The 23,605-nt window shown below is 38.7% G+C and overlaps 1 protein-coding gene across 1 annotated transcript; it reads right to left on the bottom strand.

The window, feature by feature from the left end:
* Nucleotides 1-3,636: 3,636 nt before the first annotated feature.
* On the bottom strand, nt 3,637-22,998 carry ETS2 (ETS proto-oncogene 2, transcription factor). The gene is made up of 10 exons (XM_060770324.2): nt 22,672-22,998; nt 15,794-15,865; nt 11,394-11,514; nt 10,030-10,149; nt 8,987-9,187; nt 8,304-8,387; nt 7,448-7,690; nt 6,249-6,512; nt 5,910-6,028; nt 3,637-5,139 (listed from the first exon to the last, which is right to left on the bottom strand). Exons 2-10 carry the CDS (start codon nt 15,863-15,865, stop codon nt 4,924-4,926), a joined length of 1,440 nt encoding a protein of 479 aa, XP_060626307.1. The 5' UTR covers nt 22,672-22,998; the 3' UTR covers nt 3,637-4,923.
* Nucleotides 22,999-23,605: the final 607 nt, after the last annotated feature.

Below are 23,605 nucleotides of genomic sequence, written 5' to 3'. Positions count from 1 at the left end.
ATCAGCGCAAATGGATTGCATGGTTTGGACATGACTATTGTGGGGAGAAACCCTTCATATATTATGCAAAGCTACATTTCAGAAATGAAACATGGTGGGGCATAGGTCAACCTTGAAGTCCTTTCTTTCTAAACTTCGACATGTGAAAGCTGGTTGGCCCTTCACAGATCATTTTAGAACCTCTGTTCTCCAGGTATCCCTATGCTGAACAGTTTTATTAAATGTTTTGTCAGAGCCAAATCCTAAACTCAAATTAGACATTGGTGTTGTGCTTTCTTTAAAAGAATGGCTGTGTAACATCTTATGCCAACTTTCCCCAATCTGGTATGCTCCAGATATTTTGGACTATTGCTATTCCCTCTCCACAAACTGAAATGAGTGGTGGTCAGATGAGAATTGTATTCAAATACTGTATAACTGGAAGTCCCCAGGTTGGGAAAAGGCTGTCTTCTGCTACCCAGATTTAATATGAATATTTAATGCAGGAAACTCGTAAAAAGCCCAGCTATTATGCCACATCACGGTTTGTCTGCTGACTAAGTAGCTGTTTTTTTAAAAAAGCTAGTCACTCTTTGCAAAACTAATACAGTAGTCAAGTTGTTCTTAGTACTGTGATGCAACAGTTCTTCTGCTTTACTGTAAATGATTGCAGGCTTTTGCACTCGTTGCTTATTTTTCAGTAGAAATGCAGTCATTTTCAAGGACATCAAACTTACCATGTTAACACATTCACCTCTCTCAATTCAGAACATCTTTCATAACTTTATGGATCCATATGTACCCATAACAATAACCTATGACTACACTATGGTTTAGTTTCCAGTTCCTATATTTATTTTTAACCAGCATGGCCCAGTGGAAAGTTTTGTTTTGTTTCTTCTGTCTTAGACAACAATGCCTTCTCCCACTTCTATGGTTACTAAAGATATGTGCTCCACTGTCATGACAACCTTGACAAATACCTCTTGTGACATCACGAAGGACAAGGTTTTTTTCCATAATATTCAGCATATCTCTAGTGATGCCCGAGAAGGTTGTCATGACAGCCATGATACATAATGTAGCTCTCTAAAGGGAAAGGGTGGGGGCAAGGGAAATGAAGGTAATTTGTTTTATAGCATAGTGGATCAATAACCCAATTATATTTTAATTTAAATGTATTTTTACTTAATTGCTTGTACTCTCTCCCCCCCTCCCAAACGTGTCTGTATCCTAACAGTTTTCCTTACAGGTCACAGTCAGCCAACTTCCCTAGCCTTGTAGCAGACGGAATACAAAGTGAGTATAATTCAGACATTTTTTCCTTCATTAAATTTAGAGAATCTCAAACAGTTGTTCTTAACATGTATTTTCAGAATTTCGTACTATTTTGTATTTTTCCCTATTGCAAATTGCTTCTATTCACATCAATGAGGTTTTTTTTTAAAAAAAAACTCTAAAAGTTCAGAAATACAGGAAAGCCCTCATATTGCAATAGTGTAATGCTTGTTCCCAATATTTTTGAAGCTTGGTGTGAGAAAATTCCTTTTCATAATACATGCCCTCATGGCATCGAAGAAATTGAAGCCATTTCTCACATTCCCGCTGTTTTGTCACATTTATGATGGCTTTAAGTCATGTTCTCCATTCTCCTAGATCATTTCAGTGGCTAAGACCTGCATTTTATTTGTAGGAGACAAACTTCTCTACAGTAGAAACTGAAACAATGGCTTTATACGTTTCAGTTAAGATTAGATTCCAAGTTATGTTTTTTGATTACATTATAATAAAGTATATATTATCTGAATTCTGTGACACATTCAGATTCCATATCTTAATCTTTTGTATATGTAGCTAGTTTGTAGGCTGCAATAAATCACATGGGTACAATTGGATGGCTTTCCAACTTGTGAGAAAGAACTATGTTTTCTCCTATAATGATTTTCATTGTGTGATCATCCTGCTCAGACTTGTAGGTCCTGGATGAGGATCTGGACTAAAAAGCACAGTGTATTGCTTTGCCATCGATTTCAAGGCTGGGGAGAAGTAAATCTTTTGCACTTGTATTTCATGTCAAAAGCATTGCATAAATAAAACAAGTAAAACAAGCAGTTAAATAATTTTAGACCAAAAACGGGTAACAGCGACCACATTGTCTGTAGCATTAAGCAATTCTTCCTCTATGTATGAGGCAGGACGCTGTAGGTAAGAATACAGATGCAAAGTTTTTTGTTCTGCTCTGCAATCACACAAGATGGAGGATTCTTCTAGGTAGTGCCATTTTGCCAGGTTGTCTTTTGATCTGCCCACTCCACTTCTGAGTCTGTTCAGGGACTTCCAAGTTGCCCATTCTTGGTTTGCCCCTGGAGGCAAATCCTAGTGGGAGGCCATCCATTTGGGATTTCCTGGTTTAGTTGCCTAAAGGGATACTCTTTCTCTTGCTGGGGGAACACTAAGAGTAGTGGTGGTTCTCATCTAACCTTTCCTTGCTTTGGGTCTTCTGGTCTACTGGAAGGAGGCTGATAGTCATTTAATGAATGGCTTTCACATCTTTTGCACTGAATACAGATATACAAGGGAGTCTCCCAGTTTGCACTGTTTGAAATTCCATGACATTATTTACAAAGCAAAGAGCACAAAATTGATGAAGGCAGATGCTTTGAAATAAATCCCTGCCCCCAAACTGCCACAACAGAAAACGTTATTCAGAAAGATCTGGACTTTGAAAAAAATCTCATTTTACAGGAGGCAAATTATATTTAGTCATAGGCTTTGAGGTTGTGGGCTTCCCATCACATTTCACATGCTCATGTGCCAACAAAATACAAGCCTCCTTCATAAAAAGGAACACATGCACCAAATTATAATTTGAATCTCTTCCATTTCCAAGGATATATATCTGCACCCCCAGTGTTTTTATCAGTCACATGTCTGGCATATAAATTGTGAAAACCACAGCTTCTAAGAAACAGCATTATTTCTTTGTAGGAGAGCCTCTACAAAGAAACATAGATGTTTTTAGGATATCTTAAGGGAACAGTCTTGTATGAAAACTCATTCCAAGCACTGAGAAAATTAGCAATGTTTTAAACATCTCTTCTTAAAGAGTCTATAAGAGCAAGTGCTAGGAAGCTCCTGTTATGAAAAGCTCAAATATAGGATCCATTGGGTGTCAATTTCATTTATGTAAACAAGAGTGGCTATTCATAGAACTGTAGCAAATGCTACTACTCTTGGTTCATTTAACATGTTTCATATGAAAATTTCAATACATTTTTGAATTATTCTGAAAAGTTCCTGCACTAATTAATGCAAACTCCAAGAAGTGCTTTCCTTTCAAAGTCTAAATCAAAACAATTCCACAGGGAAGAATTTGATGATTATACTGTAGATTATATTCCATCTTCACCACTGTCTCCAGTTATTGCCCATTTTGTTCAATTGAAGCATCAAATCTTCTCAAGCAAGGCACAGATGTGGGTATATTCTGCCTCCATTAACTATCTATACAATGTTGGATTAGCCTCATCATTTTGGCACTTGTAAGAAGATATTATCATTTCTTGCCACCTTATCAGAAACTTAAAACTGCATCAGCAGATCAAGAAATCTGAAGACAGCTGAGAAATTGTAAACAAATGTTCACAGCTCCTGATCTTTGTTCAAGAGGTTTTAATAAAATTTGGTACTTTTAAACCTCACACTGTACATTTACATCAATCTCAAGATTAAAAAATAGTCTTACAAATCACATTTTCCAGTGAACTTTTTGGCAGTAAAAATAGCTGCTACACATCTTTCTCCAAATCACTGAAACGAAGTCAGAAACATTACCAAAAATAGAATCCATATTTTAATCAGGATAATTCTAGGTGAGGGAAAGAAGGTAGGGAATAGTGACATGAGAGAAAAATAAAGATCGTATATACATTTTTAAAGGACATGCATGGGAGACACCCATCAATAAATAGTTTTTAAACAATGTTAGCATTTTCAATTTCATTTAAGGGGAGAGGGGAGTCAAACTGAGCTTTTATGCTGTAGACTGCACTATTAGTCGATTATGGAAAAAATACTTCCAGAGTTTGGTAGCTGTGACCACACCATTTTGTACAACAATGGCACTTAGCATGCGCCTATTCTATTGTATCTCATTAACTCCTTCCACAGAGTGAATTCTTCCAGATGCTACTGTTCCAAAATGAAACATTTACTTTCTTCCTCATTCACATGTTTACGTGAGTTTAAATTACAGTATATAATATCTATTAAATAGGAGCATAAATTGCCAGGAAATTGTACAAACATGCTTACAAATACACATATGCATATTATACACACAGACATATGTAGCTGTCTGAAACAGTATGAATTCCTCCATCCCTGTGAGGAATGCCTGTCATTGCTTCTCCTGGTTCTGAGGTTATGCAACCTGTCTGTGGACACCAAGTAGTAAAACACGTTCTTTGAAAGAATGCCCACTGAAAATTCACTTCAGCACCTGAATTACTCAAAGGACAGCTCGTTCTTTCTGTTATAAGCTCGCACACACCACAACATGTTGACATCCGCAAGGCTGCTATTTTAGGAGAATTTCTTTTTTGCGCTAGAAATGCCAATGGCTATCAGCCTTTGGTAGGGGGTAAACACCCTTAATGATATGGCAGTGTACACAACACAGAGAACGAGCCCTCGGACACTTTCATAGGCTCAAATTACAGCTAGGAACTGTGCTGACCTCAATGCTGTTATGGAGGACAGATGTAGCCAGAGTGCCCAAGAATAAGGCAATTTCTTTCCTTCCACAACAACAAAAGCACTTCTTTAAGGTGGCTAAGAGTGGACCCCCCTAAACAGCCAGAGGATCAAACCAATGACTGATGCAGAAGGTCTCAATAACAGTTCATGTGTTCTTGCATTTTGCATAAATGTCACCAGCCAGTCTCAGTCCTCTGTGTCTGGCTGTACTCCTAGCATTGCGTGCAGCTCTTCTGCTGTATAACCCAACAGGTTCTGTAGGTCACACACAAAACGGTATACGTAGCGTTTCCCTGAAGTCTTGTGAATAATGTTTTTGTCGTAGTAATAGCGCAGGCCACGGCTAAGCTTCTCATAGTTCATTTTGGGCTTGTTTTTCCTTCGGCCCCATCGTCGTGCAACCTTAAGCCAAAATAGTGGGGGAAAACAGGTTTAGTTTAGGCAAGTGCTCTCAACAACCTGCATATTTAAAAGTACTTGGCAAAAGAATCAATTAGCTGATTGTAAGTGCTATTAGACTGAACCACCAGTATTTATGGGTATAGCTTACTGGGACACAACTAAGAACAACAAATACAAATCATGCTAGATCTGAAATCTATATACAAATAAAATTTCTAACAAAATAAAGTTCTGGAACTTTTTAATAAGTAATAATATTTTAACTGTAAAGAAGCCACTTGATATCAAACTGACCATCTGGGTCTTTGATGTTTTCAAAGCACTGAATCCACTCTGAATACCTTCAGAGTGGATCCTAAATTTGAAACCATATATGAAGTACCACAATTGCATAGAATTGCAACTAATTGCAGTAAAAGGCACCAAAGTACCTATAATATTTATTTATTTATTTACAGTATTTGTTTACCGTTTTTCTCACCCCGAGGGGGACTCACTTACGGACAAAGTTTATACACCTGACTAAAGGTAAGTGGCACACTCACTGAAATCTATTACTGAGAGTAAAATTCCACATTTCTAATTGATGTAATTAGAAATGTGGATTTTTAGTCTCAATAATAGGGGGATGTACATTAGAACGATACATTGTAGCTGCTCTGCCCTTCTTGACAGTCCTATATAAGAATGGGCAGAGCTTGGAAAGGTTACTTCTTCAGGTTCTAAGAATAGACAACTCGCTTTTTAGCCATAACAACTGAACTACTCACCTCATCTGGGTCAGCAAGTTTGAACTCCCATCCATCCCCAGTCCAGCTAATGAATGACTGACACGATTTGTCAGTTAATAGTTCTAGAAGGAACTGCCATAGCTGTATAGGCCCACTGCCTGTGAAGATCAAGATACGGTTGTTAAAGCAAAGTTGTTAAGCTTGTTACTTAATATACACCTTTCTTATGAGATATTAGTAGAAGTTGGAAAAATTAATTATTTGTCAAACTCCAGAAGTGGATACTGGAAGTTGGGAATCAAAAAACCAACCAAAAATAGTATTTCAATGTTCTGGACATTGGGATTTTTTAACTCTCATATAAAGATAAAGATTTACCTGTAAATCCTGCTAGAATTGCTGCTGGTATAACTGGTTTCCCTTGCTCCACAGGGTCACTCCTTTCTTGTATGTAGTCTTTAAAGGACATTGTAGGTTTATTTAGACACAGTGACGGGCTACAGTCATCTTCAAAACTCTCATAGGACGGCACACGCTGAACGTCTGATAAGGAGGACTGGCTGTTCCAAGACTGTAGCAATGAGTCTGAGCTCTCATAACTTTCTGTGCCACTGTCACTCGAATCAAGTTCCCTGCGTTTACCTGAATGGAAAATTGGGAAAGCACCATAAATACAAGTCCACTTATTTTGGAGGTTTTGTTGATATTTTAATTATTAATAACGTATTAATAATTACAGAGCAGAACAAGTAATGACAAATACTAGGAAATGCAATCCAATAACATCTAGAGGACCATGCGATTATCATATTTCAGTTGGACCATGCTAATTTATTTACAATGTTGGTGGCCCTCCCCACAATTAAATTAGAAAGAACATACTTTACTAGGTATACAATGTGCCATAATTTAGAATGGTTGTTCAATTGACCAGTTTTGATTAGCATTAGTTTTAATCAAATATTAATTCCTACTTTATCTAGCAATGATATGAAACTATACAGTCAACCCTCTATATCTGCAGATCCTACCATTCAAAATACATATTTATTAAAAATCAAAAGCAAAGCTTGATTCTACCATTTTAGGTAAGGGACACCAGTTTACCACACCATTGTATAAAGTGGGAATTTAGCACCCATGATTTTTGGTACTTGGGGGTTTGGGGAACATCCTGAAATCAAACCCAGTAGATGCTTAAGGCTTATTGTAGTTAAGTGAATGTGACCCTTTGACCTTTTTTTTTTTTTAACAAACTGAGCTGGACTTTACTGAAACTTAAATCGTGTTGAGTTGCCTGTTGGGCTGAGAAACTGCGGTATACAAGTAAAGTAAATAAATAAAATAAATAAATTATTTTTAAAACACTAGCAATTCTCCTTTGATTAAAACTAGTGTCTTGTGTCTCAGTAACAAGATATGACATGATCTGCTGCACTCTACAAGAAGACTGGGAATCTGAATATAGAATTACTTGAGCAGATGACATTTGTTTTCTTATGTTAGGGACATCTATCTCTAAACTCCTAACTCAATTATACTTTAAACAGCATTATGATCAGAGTGCATATACTTACTTGAGTTATCCAACAGCATGTTCAGACTGTTTCTTGCAAAGTCCTGACTCATGGAGCAATAATTCATGCTGACTGTTTCTAGCTGCGCTTTAGGAAACATCTGATATTCTTGCTTCAAATTAACAAGATTTTGTCCAGTTGATGTCTGGCATAAGTCACTTAGAAGGCTGGTTTTTGGATAGTTCAAGGTTTTTGGATAGCTGGGTACTTGAGCACAATACTGGGATTGATCAATGTCAATACCTAAAAAACACAAAAGGAAATGCAATTTGATTTTAAGTCAACAGTTCTTACAGACTCTAGAATGATAGGTTCTTCCCATATAGAGGAATACATAAGTGGGCCTAAAACTATTGCAGATGTTTGTCATTCGGTTTTAAGCATCAAGTGGAGCAAATCTCACTGGTATCAATTTTCTCCACACAAAGACAGTAATGTTTCCTTTAAACTACTGTGGTTCATAACTAATAATCTCTATACGTTTTTGAAACTGCAGAACAAATAAAATATAGATGTGATCAGCCAGGTACTACTTCTTGGTTTTGGGAGTACATTAATTGAATTTGGGAAATTTTGTCACCCCAAATAGTCTGTCCCATAGTTCCCATCAATTCCACACATAACAGCTAATGGTCTGGAATATTTTATCTAAAACAGCTAGGGGGTCAAAGGTTCCCATATTTGCTTTAATAATTTCCACAACTTTCAAAGTAGTAATTTGAATTAATTCAATTTGTGTCTTTTGTCAATGATTTGAACCATCAAAATCACATTATTAAATTGTATTTATATAACTCTGTTCAGTTTTTTTTACTTTATTTGAATAAAGACAATTTGCCTAATTAAAAAAACTTACCTAATGTGTTGTTGTTGACCCAGTGTGGGGATGAAGTGAGATGGGAATTTTCCACATACTGTTCCTGTGGCTTTTCTTCATTGTCTATGAACAAACAAAGCATTTTTGAATATACAATTGGTTGGGAGAATTTACTTTGACATGTTATGCAATATGTCATGTATTTGTTATAATTATACATTATAACTGAACTCTCTCTTGTCTAATGTTATCAGACAAATATATTTTTAATGGTCTGGAACCTAAATGAACACTAATGATAAGCATTCTCTTAGCTTTTCCACTTACATCAAGAGTAATTAAAATATTTTACTATTGCTCTCTCTTGAATACATGTGAGTTAGAATCCCAACTTGGTCATACTTTTGGTCGTACTCTTTAAACGAAAGGGAATTTAAATTAGTCATATTTATGTTCAGGTCTAAGTCATGGCTAGGTTCGGATTCAATCCATGATCTCTTCAAATAGAAAGCACACAGAAATTTTCACACTAAAGCTTTGTAGTTTGGCATAAAAGATTATAAAGATGTATTTTTTAAAAAGGCAGCCACAGCATTTTGATAAATAATCTAACAAATGTCTACTTTCCCTCCTGATATTTGATTTAATTTCCAATATTTGTAAAACAGTTAAAAGCTGATCCACCAGAAATGTTAAAACATCACTTTGGCTTTGCAATTTACCTTTTATCATCTGCTCCAAATGTTCCCAAAGAATGTCACCAACATAATCAGGTGCCAGTTCCAAGAAATGCTCCTTTCCCAAGTTGCATAACTCTTGGCCATTCATGGCAAACCTTTCAAAGTTTACATTTGTCAAACTAAATTCGTTTGCAGCCCAGAGAAGCCATTGATACACCTGATGCTGGGTCCATAACCATGGATCTATAGGGAGTGAGACAACAATTAGCATTAGCAGGGTAATTTCCTACAGCAAACACTGAAGCTTACTGCTACCTCTTTTTTCTATATGATTCCACATACTTCTGAGAAGCTTCTAGTAAATCAATTCAGGCAACAAGCCTAAATATAATTGTTTAAATTCCACTGAAATCAACTATGCTTACTATCAAGTGATGCTCTTAAGGCAATAATCCCAACTTGAAAAGATCAAAGAAATCAATGAGAACTTGGTAACTCAACACTTATGGATTCCATGGGTCTATACACATTAGAGTGAGGCCAATGGGTTTAGGACAGTGGTTCCCAACCTGTGATCCATGGACTACCAGTGGTCCAAAAGAATCAAAATAAGATCCGCGGCCTCACCATTACTATACCGTTGCCTCAAAACCACGTGGCAACGAGAGCGACTGGTCACACAAAACTCTCTTATACTGCTGAGGCAATGGGGATGTGGGAGGGGAGAGGATGACTACCCGTGAATGATTACTACTAAATTAAGCATGGCTTTCTGTGAGTGAGCAGATAGCGACTACTGGATGGCATATGTTCTGTATCATATATAAATCAGTCTGACCCTATATTCTTTATACTAGATAGATGTGGTTTATCTAGTGCAATTTTCTGAATCAGCACCCCAAATAACCAAACCGAAACTAAAGTTGACCAATGGTACTAATGTTGGAGAGTGGTGAAAGTGGTCCCTGCTCAAAAAAAGGTTGGGAGCCACTGGTTTAGGATATGAGTGCCACATGGCAAAAAGTCTCATTTTGACTCCTGTCCAATCTACATAATCTTGTACACTAGAAAGAAAATATACTTACTGCTTGGGATGCCCAATCTGCGCTGTTCCTTGGTAAAACCACTGAAAGTTGCTTTTAAAGCTTGGCTCATCACCGCTTTACTACTTGGAGTTAAAAGGGGCAACTCACAGTTATTTGATTCTGAAAAGAAAAAAAAAAGAACATTGTAAACATGATCAATTAAGACACACCGGGGGGGGGGGGGGGGGTTATATTATGTCAAGTTGCCACACTACCACCAAAATGTGCATTATTTTAAGAGATTTTCTGTTGACTTTGAGTGTGTTTGATGGGCAAATATTTACAGATGCCTCATAAACTGAGGCCCTAAACTGTAACTTATTTAGCCTAAGCATAAATCAAATAGAATTGTAGCTGATGAGTGAAAGGAGTTGAAATATCCATACTGCTTTGTGAAGCTAGTCTATAAACTTATCACTAGTCAAACAGCATTCTTTAGAAGGCTGTTTTGCTTTGCAAATGACAGATAGACACTTCAATACTGGAAAAAATATGAAAAGAATATAGGATCAGACTGATTTATATAAACCAAGCAGTTACTTGTACATTGTTCTGTAACTTTGCCATTCTTCAAGAAAGGACTGCTGCCTTCACTCTGATTACTTTAATTCAAGACACTTTCTATGAAAAAGGTGTTTCTTGGGCCCTGATGAGACTCCTGAAATTTCAGTAACAAAATAACCTTTCCAAGTTCTGATCTATTCTAAGGATAGATGCTACAGTACATTTATAATTTGTCTTTGTTTGGAATGGTATCCTTATGGATTTCAATTGAGGAGTCAATCAATGAATCCATTTTGTTAGGGAGCCACAAGCACAAATAAGATGAGATGCCCATCTTATCATATAGAATCATAGAGTTGGAAGAGACCTTGTGGGCCATCCAGTACAACCTCCTGCCAAGTAGCAGGAAAATTGCATTCAAAGAACCTCTGTCAGATGGCTATCCAGCCTCTGTTTAAAAGCCTCCAAAGAAGAAGCCTACACCACAGTCCGAGGCAGAGAGTTCCACTGCTGAACAGCTCTCAGAGTTAGGAAATTCTTCTTAATGTTCAGATGGAATCTCCTTTCCTATAGTTTGAAGTTATTGTTTTGCATCCTAGTCTCCATATTTTGAATGAGTTATGAAATGACATTGATTATAGGAAGTATATGTTCTACCAAGACATTTCCTGCTTACATTTATGACTAGACGTTATACACTGGTAGAAGCTCTAAGTTCCCTGTCAACTGGAGTTCAATTCGTTATGACTTAGGGTTACGGTTCTAGACTTAGAGGGACTAGTTCTAATATCTTCCAATGACCTAGCTTGGTTCATCAGCATGACCATCTGATCTGTTATTTTTATAAAACTAGTACTTACCATAAGAAATAGAGTCAAGGCCCGTGGGCACTTCCTGAAGTGTCTGATCTTCATTTAAAGAGGGAAAGTATCCCATAAACAGAGAATTTGCACTTTCAAAGCTATCAAACGCAGGCTGCCGCTGAAAATAAAGAAAAATACAATTTAATATAAGTATTTTAGGGTATCAACACAACTTTAATATCTTCTGACAAAGTGGAATATGACTTTCCAGCTTATGGTGACTCTAAGGTGAACCTATTACAGTGCTTTCTTCACAAGATTTATTCAGAAGGCCATTCTCTGAGGCTGGGAGAATGTGACATGTCCAAGGTCATCCAGTACATGGAATTCCACCCTGGCCTCTTGAGTCAGAATCTGATGATTAGACCACCACACCACATAACACTCTGAATTAAACTTCGTTTACTAGTTAGCACAGGGATAACTTTTTAGTATATATTTTGGGAAATCTGTGCAATATATTTATGCAAATCACCATTAAGGAATCCTAACACTGATATTCTGTATATATCTTCCATGATACCAGCAACATACAAATAATTGACGGTTCCCTTAAAACTCCAGTTTAGTTGAGAAAATCCTCACATACAAATCTAGGATGTTGAAGAGCTTTTTTTTGGACCAAATCAATATGTACTATTTTTATATTCCATTTCTACTCTGTTTTCTCCCAGAATGGGGTTCAAAGTGGCTTATAGTAAGTAGATTGTATCTAAAGTCTTATTTTAAAAACATTTAAAAATAAATTCTACTAAGAAGTTCCAGTGCTCCCATAATTACAACACTGCCTTCAGTCCTTATAGTGAGTGAGTATGCTTACAACAGGAGACTTACTACAAGTTTCTCATGTGCCTTTTTATTAGTTTCTAGTAGAACCTGAAACCTGATGTGGATGAGTACATTCTATGACAGTAGTTCCCAACCTTTGGTCTTCCAGCTGTTTTGGACTTCCAGCTCCCAGAAATCCTTGCCAGCTTTACCAGCTTTTAGGAATTATGGGAGCTAAAGTCCAAAACACCCAGAGGACCAAATGTTGGGAACCATTGTTCTAAGACAGTGATTCTCAACCTGTGGGTCCCCAGGTATTTTGGCCTACAGCTCCCAGAAATTCTAACCGGTTTACCAGCTGTTAGGATTTCTGGGAGTTGAAGGCCAAAACATCTGAGATCCCACAGGTTGGGAACCACTGCTCTAGGAGACCATAGCCATTTTGACCAATTAAGGTCATCTGAACTATAGAATCATAGAGCTGGAAAAGACCACAAGGGCCACTGAGTCCAAACCCCTGTAATGCAGAAATACAGTACAATCTGCCTTATCTGTGGGACCAGTACCCACAGTTCCTTTCTAAGAAAATATATCCACTCTAGGCATTTTCTAAGTCCTCCAGTGTGACTCTATGGTAATCTTCCACCAGATGTTGTTTGCTCAATAGATTTCCCTATCACTCATGATTTTGCATATCCATGCAAAGTCCTAAAATATATGCCCCATGGATACGGGGATTGTACTGTAATTAAAACTTCAACTTATAAAGTGTTTGTTTTCCTTTTTAAAAAATCAAATATTTTACAAAAAAAAGTATCAGAACACGGAAAGACCCATGTGCACAGTGACAAGTCTAATTACATACAAATGTTCACTTGTATGTAAAATATTGTTAAACAGAACTTAAGACACACAAGAAGGAAAAAGACAGCACTATCATCTTTGTTGCAGTTCTAGGACAATTGAGAGAAAGGATTAAAATTACTTTCTAATCTGTTTAAAAACAAATGTAAGCAGTGTTTTGGGAGGCTCATGGTTTAAGTGGTTTTTCCAAGAAAAACGTGTTTGACTTTCAGCTGATACTATGTGTGTTTCCCTGTTAAAAAACCTTTTACAATGTAACTCTATCCATGCTTATTCAAGGAAGCTTCTCTGAGTTTGAAAAGGCTTACTATCAGGTATGCAAGTATACCTGTTTGGCGCTGCATTGTTTTTCTCTTTATACATTTCAAATTGTGACAACAGCTGCATTTCAAGATTTTTTTGCCAATTCAAGATGTTTTGTACCGATTTCCCTCTTTCTTTGAAGAAAGACCATGGAGGTGGTAACATGAACAAAATATATTTCTCAGATAAGGATCTCCAATGGTTGATTTCAGTAGTAGAAACTCTAAGCGTAATGTAGTCAAAATGATATAGCCCAGGACAAAGAAACTGTTCATATACAGGCATAAAAACTACAACATTAAGAATCCCAAACTCTCTTGATTAATGGTTACATCAGATTAATTATAAGCCAGCTGTCTAGCCTTCTCACACAATAGCCCCCCCCCCCCTCCTCCAGTGCTATTAGATAAAAGATATGAGTCATCCTCAGTACCTAGGGGAAAGGCCAAGCTCTTTCAACATAAATCTGGAAACTCCTGTGTTTTGTATAAATAAGTGACCCTTACACTGAGTCACTGGAAAAAATGTAGCTTTATATGGATGAGTAAAAGGGACACTGTACTTTAAACATTAAGTTGCATTTTTAAAGCATGAAACTAAACTGTATAGTGAGTTTGTTTAATAGCTGCATGCATGAAAGCCTACCAAACTCATGAGCAACACAATTTCGTTTTCTGTGCCAAAATTGCTAAAGAGTAGTGGAAAATAGCACTCATTGAGAAATCCTGAAATACTGGGAACAGCCATACAATGATGGAACTGTGCCCCGAAGGCTGATATGAGTCAACCATTATGCCTCTAATATGCTTTGTCACATGACAAGGCCGACGAGCGTAGAGTACAACACAGCCCAGGTTAATAAGCATCTATTACAAGCCTACATTTATATTATTATGCAGCTGGCCTAAGGGGAAATGCAGCCTCTTCACAAGTTGTTACTAAGTTAAGGCAATTTCTGCAGAACATTCTGCAAACAGTGCCTTGAACAATGGGTTGCTGTGAGTTTTCTGGGCTGTATTGCCATGTTCCAGAAGCATTCTCTCCTGAAGTTTTGCTCACATCTATGACAGACATCCTAATGCCTGCCATAGATGTGGGTGAAACGTCAGGAGAGAATGCTTTTGGAACATGGCCATACAGCCTGGAAAACTCACAGCAACCCAGTGATTCCAGTTATGAAAGCCTTTGAGAAGACAGTGCCTTGAACATTTTGAATTTTAAACAGCACTGACAAGAATCCAAAGTTGTGAATCACAGAAGGCATTGAGTGATTTTAATAAATTGTGTTAAAATATCAACACATGCCAAAAGTAGACAAAGCTGAGTTTTTAAACTATATGTTAACATTCTGTATATATACAGTGGACTCTCAGTTAACCAGCACTCATGGGAATTGGCAGATATAGTCTTTGGTTTTTTGAGAGTTACTATTAAAAATAGGCCTGACTAATATAATACTATATTATAAATTCTATACTGACTTGTATTAAATACAGTAATTAAAGACAAATAAAGACAAATGTAACTTAATGTAACAAGTGTTGTTTTACTGTATTATAAAAACCGAGCCCCTTCAGGGAGAGAGGGCGGGTTATAAAAATAAAAATATTATTATTTAAAAATTAAGTATTATTTTTTGCCAGTTGCTTGAGAGTTTCATTTGCTTGCATGCCAGTTAACTGAGAGTCTACTGTATCACAGTGGGGACCTGATACACAACTTCATACATATGTGATCAATGGTCATGCTGACTATCATGCTGATAATGGAAACTGAAGTCTAACATCCTCTCGGATTAAGTACTACTCTGGTGTAAATAAGACTCAACTGCACATACAAATACTACAGGAACACTACCATATTAAAACTTTGGCTATTCCAGCAAAGTGTTTAGCTTATCCAACCCTTTTACTGAAATATCCACCAAGAATTCAGTTTTTACTTTGTAAACAAATGAGAAAAGCTATTTCTTATAACTCTATTATTTTCTCTCCTCACATATTAAAACATTGATTATTTATTTATTTACTTATTTATTTACTTTGCTTATATACCGCTGTTCTCAGCCCGGGGGCGACTCACAGCGGTGTACAACATAGAAAGAACAAGATTCAATATTCAAGACACAATCTAAAATATCAATCTAGCAATAACCAAAAACATCATCATCAGAAACATCAACAATATCAATAATACAAAAAGCCATTCACGTCGTCTCATCGTTTAAACCACAATCCAGTATCATTTTCCGTTGTTCCATTCCTGTCGTCATTACCAATTATTGCTTCACTGAATTCACAAGGTAAGCAGCCTTCCTTTCACAATGGAAAGTATTGCTGCTGGTGGATTAGTTCTCCCACAATGCATACTATCTCTACTACCTGAGAGTGCAATGCATTCAAGTGATATGCCCTGTGCAGATATTAAACTACCTATTATTGAGAATTTGATTAATGCCTTACCTTGAGCAGCCCTCTATAAACACTGCATACAGGTGCTACTTGATCCATGTTCTTGAGTCCAAAGTCACTCATCTAAACAAGAAAACAAAATTCATAGGAACTGTTTATTGACAGAAACAATAAGACGCACAGTCTCAGTTTATACCTAAACATTTTGGCTTTTACAGCATACAAAGAGGGCATTCATGGGTATCACAGTGTGCCTTCATTTAGAGGAGGCTACATTAAACTGAGACCAATTTAGATTTTGCAGTTACACAAAATTATAGCAACAATACCACTATATTTAAGGACCACCTTTTAATACCACTACTTCTCTTATCAATACCTCACCTAATGAAACTTCCTTTAAATAGTGAGGAATTTCTCAAGAATGTGTGACCTGACTTTGGAAGGGAGGCAATGTTTCAACTTTTGCCCAGCCTACTCAAGGTCTTCTCCAGGAATAATTCACCAGGAGATCAATCTAATGCATCTCACGCAGTTGCTGGATTGGTAATATTTCATCTTCTCTGTACTTTCTATTTACTACCTAAATACATGCAGAATGACCCCTTTGTTTCTATCACTGAAATAATTGACTAAAAATATTTAGACTGAAGAGCTTAAAATACCTGAAAACGATACTGCTATTTAAAGGTGAGACTAATCATCATCGGGTAATTATGAACAGTTTGTCATAGACCCCTTCCACACTGCCCTAGGGGCCCATCTACACAGCCCTATATCCCAGAATATCAAGGCAGAAAATCCCACAATATCTGCTTTGAATTGGGTTTTCTGAGTCTACACTGCCATATATTCCAGTTCAAAGCAGATAATGTGGGATTTTCTGCCTTGATATTCTGGGATATAGGGTTGTGTGGAAGGCCCCTATATCCCAGGATCTCATCCCAGATTATCTACTTATCCCAGGTTATCTGGAAGTAGAGACTCATATAATTAAGTTTAAAGTAGATAATCTGGGATCAGATCATGGGATATAGAGCAGGGTAGAAGAGGCCTAAGGCACTTTCTACACAGCTGTACAAAATCCAGATGATCTGCTTTGAACTGGATTATATGGCAGTGTGGACTCAAATATTCCAGTTCAAAGCAGATAATGTGGATGATCTGCCCTGATATTCTGGATTATATGGCAGTGTGGAAGGTCCCTTAGAGAATTTCTTTTCAGTAGTAGTTTAAAGGAAAACAATATCTTAAAACCAATTGTAACCTCCCAACAGTTCAAATTTGTAATAAATTGGGAATCATGTTTAAATTATTAGCTCTACTCAGCTTATCTTCTGCCCCTGTTTAAAGGAGACAATCTGGATTTTATATGGCAGTGTAGAAGGGGCCTAAGAGGAAGGAATTGGCAAAAGCACCTCTGAGCATACTTTTCCTAAGAAAACCTTATAAAATTAATGAGGTCATTGTAAGGTGACAAGCAACTTGAAAATATACAACACAAACATAGCATTTTGGCTGGAACAAAATCTTTCTCATACTGGTTAAATTCATTTCCATACAAGAGATCTGAGTATTACTACTCATTACTGAAAGGCATATGATTGAGGGAGGAGATGCTTTTTATCAATCTTGGCTCCGGATTTTCTCAGCCACAAGAAAGATACAATCTGTGGTTCTCCAGTTTAGCAAACTCTAATTCCACCCTTATTTACTCCAATGACTACAACAGACCTACAAAAGCTACAAGGCAAAAGTAAAGGTACCAACTGAATTCCAGAAATAGAGTCCTAGATCAACGTATCAGCTTGTATCAATTCCTACCCAAACTCTGTTTTCAAGGTTTTAAAGTTTTACACTTTTGGTGCTATAGGACTGTAACAATAAAATTCATTCATTCATACCCAAGCTGAATGAAGATTTTCACCTGTCTAGGTGGTCAGCCCATATACAGAACCAACTGCCAATACTGTAGGCCTAGTTTTAGTCACAGTCTTCAGTCTTCTCTACCAAAGAATGCTGGTGCCTCACCTAACTACAACTCCCTTCATCTTATAGCATTGAGCCATGGCAATTAAAGCAATGACAAACTGCATTAATTCTGCAGTGTTTCTCTGTGCTGTCTGGGGCAGAAAACTTGGGTCCACTACATTTTCTGGGCATCTGTACACTATTTTTACAAGTCCTTTAAAGGATGACGTTTAAAAAGCTCACAGACAGGCTCCAGTACAGTAGGGGGAAGTGATTCTCAGTAGTGCTGGGAATACAATAATGTGAGGTTTCTTGACTAATTCTCTTAAACCTCTAGTTGATGGAATTGCGGTAGGGCTTGAATATGTGTAGTCAATATACAAGGCTCACAGAAAATGCCATGAAAGCAGAGGTATGGGGCGTAGCTGCTTTGTTATAATGAGTGCAAATGCTTTGCCATTAAACTGGATTAACCCTTATCTTCTTCTTTGTTACCAGTTTTCTGAACACATGCAGGAATGTATTCATTTGATTGTATTTCCCTAACAAAAGCCATGTTTAAAAGAAAACATACTTGTTGTAATTTTACTGTAGTTCCAACCAGTTTATAACATTAAAGAGTCATTTGGGTTGCTGTGAGTTTTCTGGGCTGTATGGCCATGTTCTAGAAGCATTCTTTCTTGACGTTTCACCCACATCTATGGTAGGCATTCTTAGAGGTTGTGAGGTCTGTTGGAAACTAGGCAAGTGAGGTATATATCTTTGTGGAATGTCCAGTGTGGGAGAAAGAACTCTTATTTTCTTGAGGCAAGTGTGAATGTGGAAATTTGCCACCTTGATTAGCATTAAATGGCCTTGCAGCTTCAAAGCCTGGATGCTTCCTGCCTGGGGAAATCCCTTGTTGGGAAGTGTTAGCTGGCCCGTTTCCAACAGACCTCACAACCTCTGAGGATGCCTGCCATAGATGTGGGTGAAACATTAGAAGACAATGCTTCTGGAACATGGCCATACAGCCCAGAAACTCACAGCAACCCAGTGATTCCAGCCATGAAAGCCTTTGACAACATAAAGAGTAATCTTCCATTCCTCTTCGCATTCCTTTCTCTAGCTGATTTTGTAAAATTCCCTAACAATAAAACACTGACAAGCCATTTTAGTTTTTATGACTGTTAAACTATCCATTCAAATGACGGAAAACAAATAAACAAAGAAAAGAAATCAGTAGCCTGATTTGTATACTGCAGTTCCCAAATATGAAAAAAGCTGAAAATTGAATGTGGACAATATTTATCAAGAACTGCCACTACTCCTAAAATACCATTGTTAGGAGTTTTGCAACTATTGACAGCACCTTTTAAAAAAAACAAAGTTTGATTAGCTTTTTTCTGAAGTTCCTTATTTCCCTTTTAAGTGTCAAACAGGCTTTGGCTTTGGGGTTTAACTGCTAGTCTCAACTGCAACATTACCTAAAACTGAAGTTTAGCCATCTATATGTTCAGGTTTAACAGAATCCCCAGAATCAGATAATCTGAAGATTACCTTATACATAACAATGCAGAACAATTAACTGATTTTTTTTTGCCTCAGTAAGATATAAATAAGAATTAACAACGAATCTCTTGAGCAAATCATCTCCTCACCTCCACACCAGATTAATATGTTTTGCATTAATTTTGCAGATAAGGTTCTTAAAAACACATCAAGACAGCGAGGTATATCTTAGTAAAACCATCTGTAATCTATGGTGCTAGATTTCCACAGAAGCAACTAGAAATCCTGTAGGCAAAGAGATAATTCTCAATCATGTAGAAACCAACATTAGAGGCTTTCAAAGATTAACATACTGTATTTCCATTTCTTATATTTTCTCAATGCCCTCCGCAAAGGAGCAAAGCAAAACGAAAGGCATTGATATAAGAGATGCACCTTTTTAAAGGAAAGGAACAAATACAGTGAGCTTAAATAGAATCACTCCCTGTTTGAAGATAGAAGAACGATCTATGGAAGTAAAGCAAGAGCAATATGAATTCTGAAACATACAGTTCCACAGGGCTGGCCTAAAACGATAGGAAACATCTTAAGATTTCATGGAAAAGGTTGGGCCTTAGCCTTCCACTGTTAGACAGTGTCACCTGTTTTACTGCAAGTAAACAGGCCCTATCACTAAAGATTGTGCGTTCACAATCTGACAAAGGATTTAGTCTTTATTGACAAACTGAGTAATATTTGGTAACTTTCCTTGTAGACATAAGAAAACCATTTGTGACCAATGTTTATTTACAGTCAGATGGGACTTTCTCATTCTAAATTATGATGAGCAGGTGACATTTTAAACATCCAGGATCACTAGAAATGAAATCATTTCCTGGTGCAATACTGTTTTCCAGTGCAGAATGACACCAGCTAATTTCGGACAAACACATTCAGATGCCGTGGAAGATGCAACGAATGTGCGTTGCAAATGTGACTGTGCAACACCGCACTTAGCAAGCAAATGAGCTGCCCGCCCACACAAAAGGGTGAGCTGCAATGCAAGAAGCCATACCTTTTGGTTTGAAAAAAAAATATCTGACAGTTACACAACAGCTCCTTCTTTCCTCCAATCACAGCACCACATCCAAAGCAACATGTGCAAATGCCATCCCCGCTTGGATAGAGAGCAGCTCAAATTAAATTTCTAAAGGGGAGTGTTTACTGAATGAAGGCTTACAGGCAGGAAAGCCTCCTTTAGAAAAGAGGAGCAAACAGTCCTCAAACTCACAACCTCACAGTCACCAAACTCACAACCTCTGAGGATGCCTGCCATAGATGGAGGCAAAACATCGGGAGAGAATTCTTTGGGAACATGGCCATACAGCCTGGAAAACTCACAACAACCCAGTGATTCTAGGCATGAAAGCCTTCGACAATACATAGTCACCAAACTACAAATATACTGCAACAAATGAATATCCGAGAGGCCTTGTTATTCTGAGTATGACTAAAAAATATTGATCAGTTCTTTTTCCCAGCCTGGACATTCCAGAGATATATAAACCCCACTTGCCTAGTTTCCAACAGATCCCTCAACCTCTGAAAATGCCTGCCATAGATGTGAGCAAAACGTCAGAAGAAAATGCTTTGGGAACATGGCCATACAGTCCAGAAAACTCACAACAACCCAATGACTCTGGGCATAACAGCCTTCGACAATACACAGTCACCAAACTACAAATATACTGCAACAAGTGAATATCTGAGAGGTTTTGTTGTTCTGAATATGACTTTAAATTATTGATAAGTTCTTTCTCCCATCCTGGAGAGTCCACAGACATATCAACCTCACTTGCCTAGTTTCCAACAGACCTCACCACCTCGGAGGATGCCTGCCACAGATGTGGGCAAAACGCCAGGAGAGAATGCTTCTGGAACACAGCCAGACAGCCCTAGTTTCCAACAGACCTCACCATCTTGGAGGATGCCTACCATAGATGTGGGTGAAATGCCAAGAGAGAATGCTTCTGGAACATGGCCATACAGCCTGGAAAACTCACAGCAACCCAGTGATCAGATTGATGAGAAAAATAATAACACTGGGAATTATTTACATCACTTTTTTATATATATAACTCACACAGAATATCAAAATGACAGAAAAGGAACACATGGATCTGACTTCCTGTTTCCAAAACATATTCAAAAATATAAAGAAAACAAAGAATCACTGAAACATGTTTAGGGCTTGATTTCTACCCAAAGTGGTGCCAAAGACAGGAAAAAGAACTAGAAAACCACCACCGTCAGGGGCCCCTGATTTCTATGAGGTTTTCCCTACATGGCCCTTCAATCTTTTGACTATAGATTGGTTTTTATGGAATATGACTGTTTGCTCTCTATTTATATTTAATCAATTCTTGGTTTCCATGGGTTCTGCATCCACGGATCCAACCATCTAAGAGTCCATAAGGCAAACATTGTTTTTGCCATTTTATATAAGGGATTCTACCATTGTATAGAATGTATACAAATCCTTCCTGTTTCTAATGAATCCCAAGGGCCTGGCTTGGAAAGAACTCCAGAGAATAGTAAAAAAAAAGCAAAGAGATCTGTTGAAGGACTTCCGGCTTGTCAGGGAGGCCAAAACTGACACCAAAACAGCAAAGGACACAAAAGGGATGTCATTCCTATCCACATCTGGGATTTTCTTTTTTGGTCATGTCAGGAGCGACTTGAGAAACTGCAAGTTGCTTCTGGTGTGAAAGAATTGGCTGTCTGCAAGGACGTTGCCCAGGAGATGCCCAGATGTTTTGATGTTTTGCCATCCTTGTGGGAGGTTTCTCTCATGTCCCTGCATGAGGAGCTGGAGCTGATAGAGGGAGCTCATCTGTGTTCTCTTGGATTTGAACCTGCGACCTGTCGGTCTTCAGTCCTGCTGGCACAGGAATTTAACCAACTGCGCCACCGGGGGCTCCTTTTTACATCTGGGATGGCCAGAGGTTAAGTCTGCCTTGCGCAACCCAAGCATGACAACCCTTTTGGGGCCCACATCTACACTGTAGCATTAATGCAGTTTGATATCACTCTATGCCTCAATACTATGGAATCATGGAAACTGTCCTTTCAGCCTTCTCTGCCAAAGAGCGCTGGCGCCTCTCCAAACGACCATCCTCCATGGGTTCATGGCACTGAGCCACGGCAGCTAAAGTGGTATGAAACTGGATGAATTCGGCAGTGTAAATGCACCCTTTGTTTCTATTCTGGGTCGTATCCTGCCTAGAAGGACAATGGGCTCAGATGAGGGGGAGGGAGGGGGAGGAAAACAACATGTGTGTGCCTCAAGAGGAGCCTGAAATGTCCTCTCGCTTTGCCGAAGCCTCGTTGCGCCCCGAAACCTTCCTCCAAGGGTCCCCCCGACTTCTCCAAAGGCCATTCCGGGCCTGGGGGCTCCTTCCCGGCCTTTCCCTTGCCAGGAGCCTCACCTGGGCGCCGCGTTGGCCCGAAGTCCCCAAAGGCAAGCCCCCTTCCGAGAAAGCAAGCCTCCGAAAGCAGCCGACGCCTCCTCCTCCTCAAAGGCAGATCCTTGCGCCGCAGCCGAACGCCTGTTATCCCCCGCGAGAAGGTCCCGCTAATGCCCAGGGCCGAGGCAAAGGAGGCGGAAAGGCTCGGCAGAAGGTCCTCCTCCTCCTCCTCCTGCTGCTGCTGTTTTTGCCGAGGCCCGCGTTGCCGTCCCGCCGATCTCTCTGGCGGCCCTGGAGCGACTGCCAGTGCTGTGGGCACGCCTGGCTCTGGAGGGAAGGGGCGGGGAGGGAAGGAGGGAGGGAAGGAAGGAGGGAAGGAGGGAGGAGCTCGCCTCGGCCTTCAGCCCGGCCCAGCCTCCGCCTCCGCGCCCTGCCCTCCTGCCACCCAAGGCGGAGGAGAGGAGGGCTGCTGGGCGTGACTCAGAGGAGCAGCCTCGAGAGGGGAGGAGGGGCCCCCAAGGGCCACCCAGCACACCCCACTGCCCCGCAGGAAAAGCGGAGAGCACCCAGCCTCTGCTTCAAAGCCCCCAGAGCAGTGGTTCTCAACCTTCCCAATACAGTTCCTCATGTACCATAACATTATTTTTGTTGCCACTCCATAGCTGTAATGTTGCTACTGTTACGAATCGTAATGTAAATAATAAATATCTGATAAGCAGGGTGTATTTTCATTCACTGGACCAAATTTGGCACAAATACCCGATATACCCAAATTTGAATACTGGTTTTGGATTTTGTCATTTGGGAGTTGTAGTTGCTGGGATTTATAGTTCACCTACAATCAAAGAGCATTCCGAACCCCAGCAACGATGGAACTGAACCAAACTTGACACACAGAACTCTCATGACCAACAGAAAATACTGGAAGGGTTTGGTAGGCCTTGAGTTTTGGAGT

This window comes from Anolis sagrei, chromosome 3 (assembly GCF_037176765.1).
Source record: "Anolis sagrei isolate rAnoSag1 chromosome 3, rAnoSag1.mat, whole genome shotgun sequence".
Taxonomy (NCBI): domain Eukaryota; kingdom Metazoa; phylum Chordata; class Lepidosauria; order Squamata; family Dactyloidae; genus Anolis; species Anolis sagrei.
This window is presented reverse-complemented; position numbering and strand designations above follow the sequence as displayed.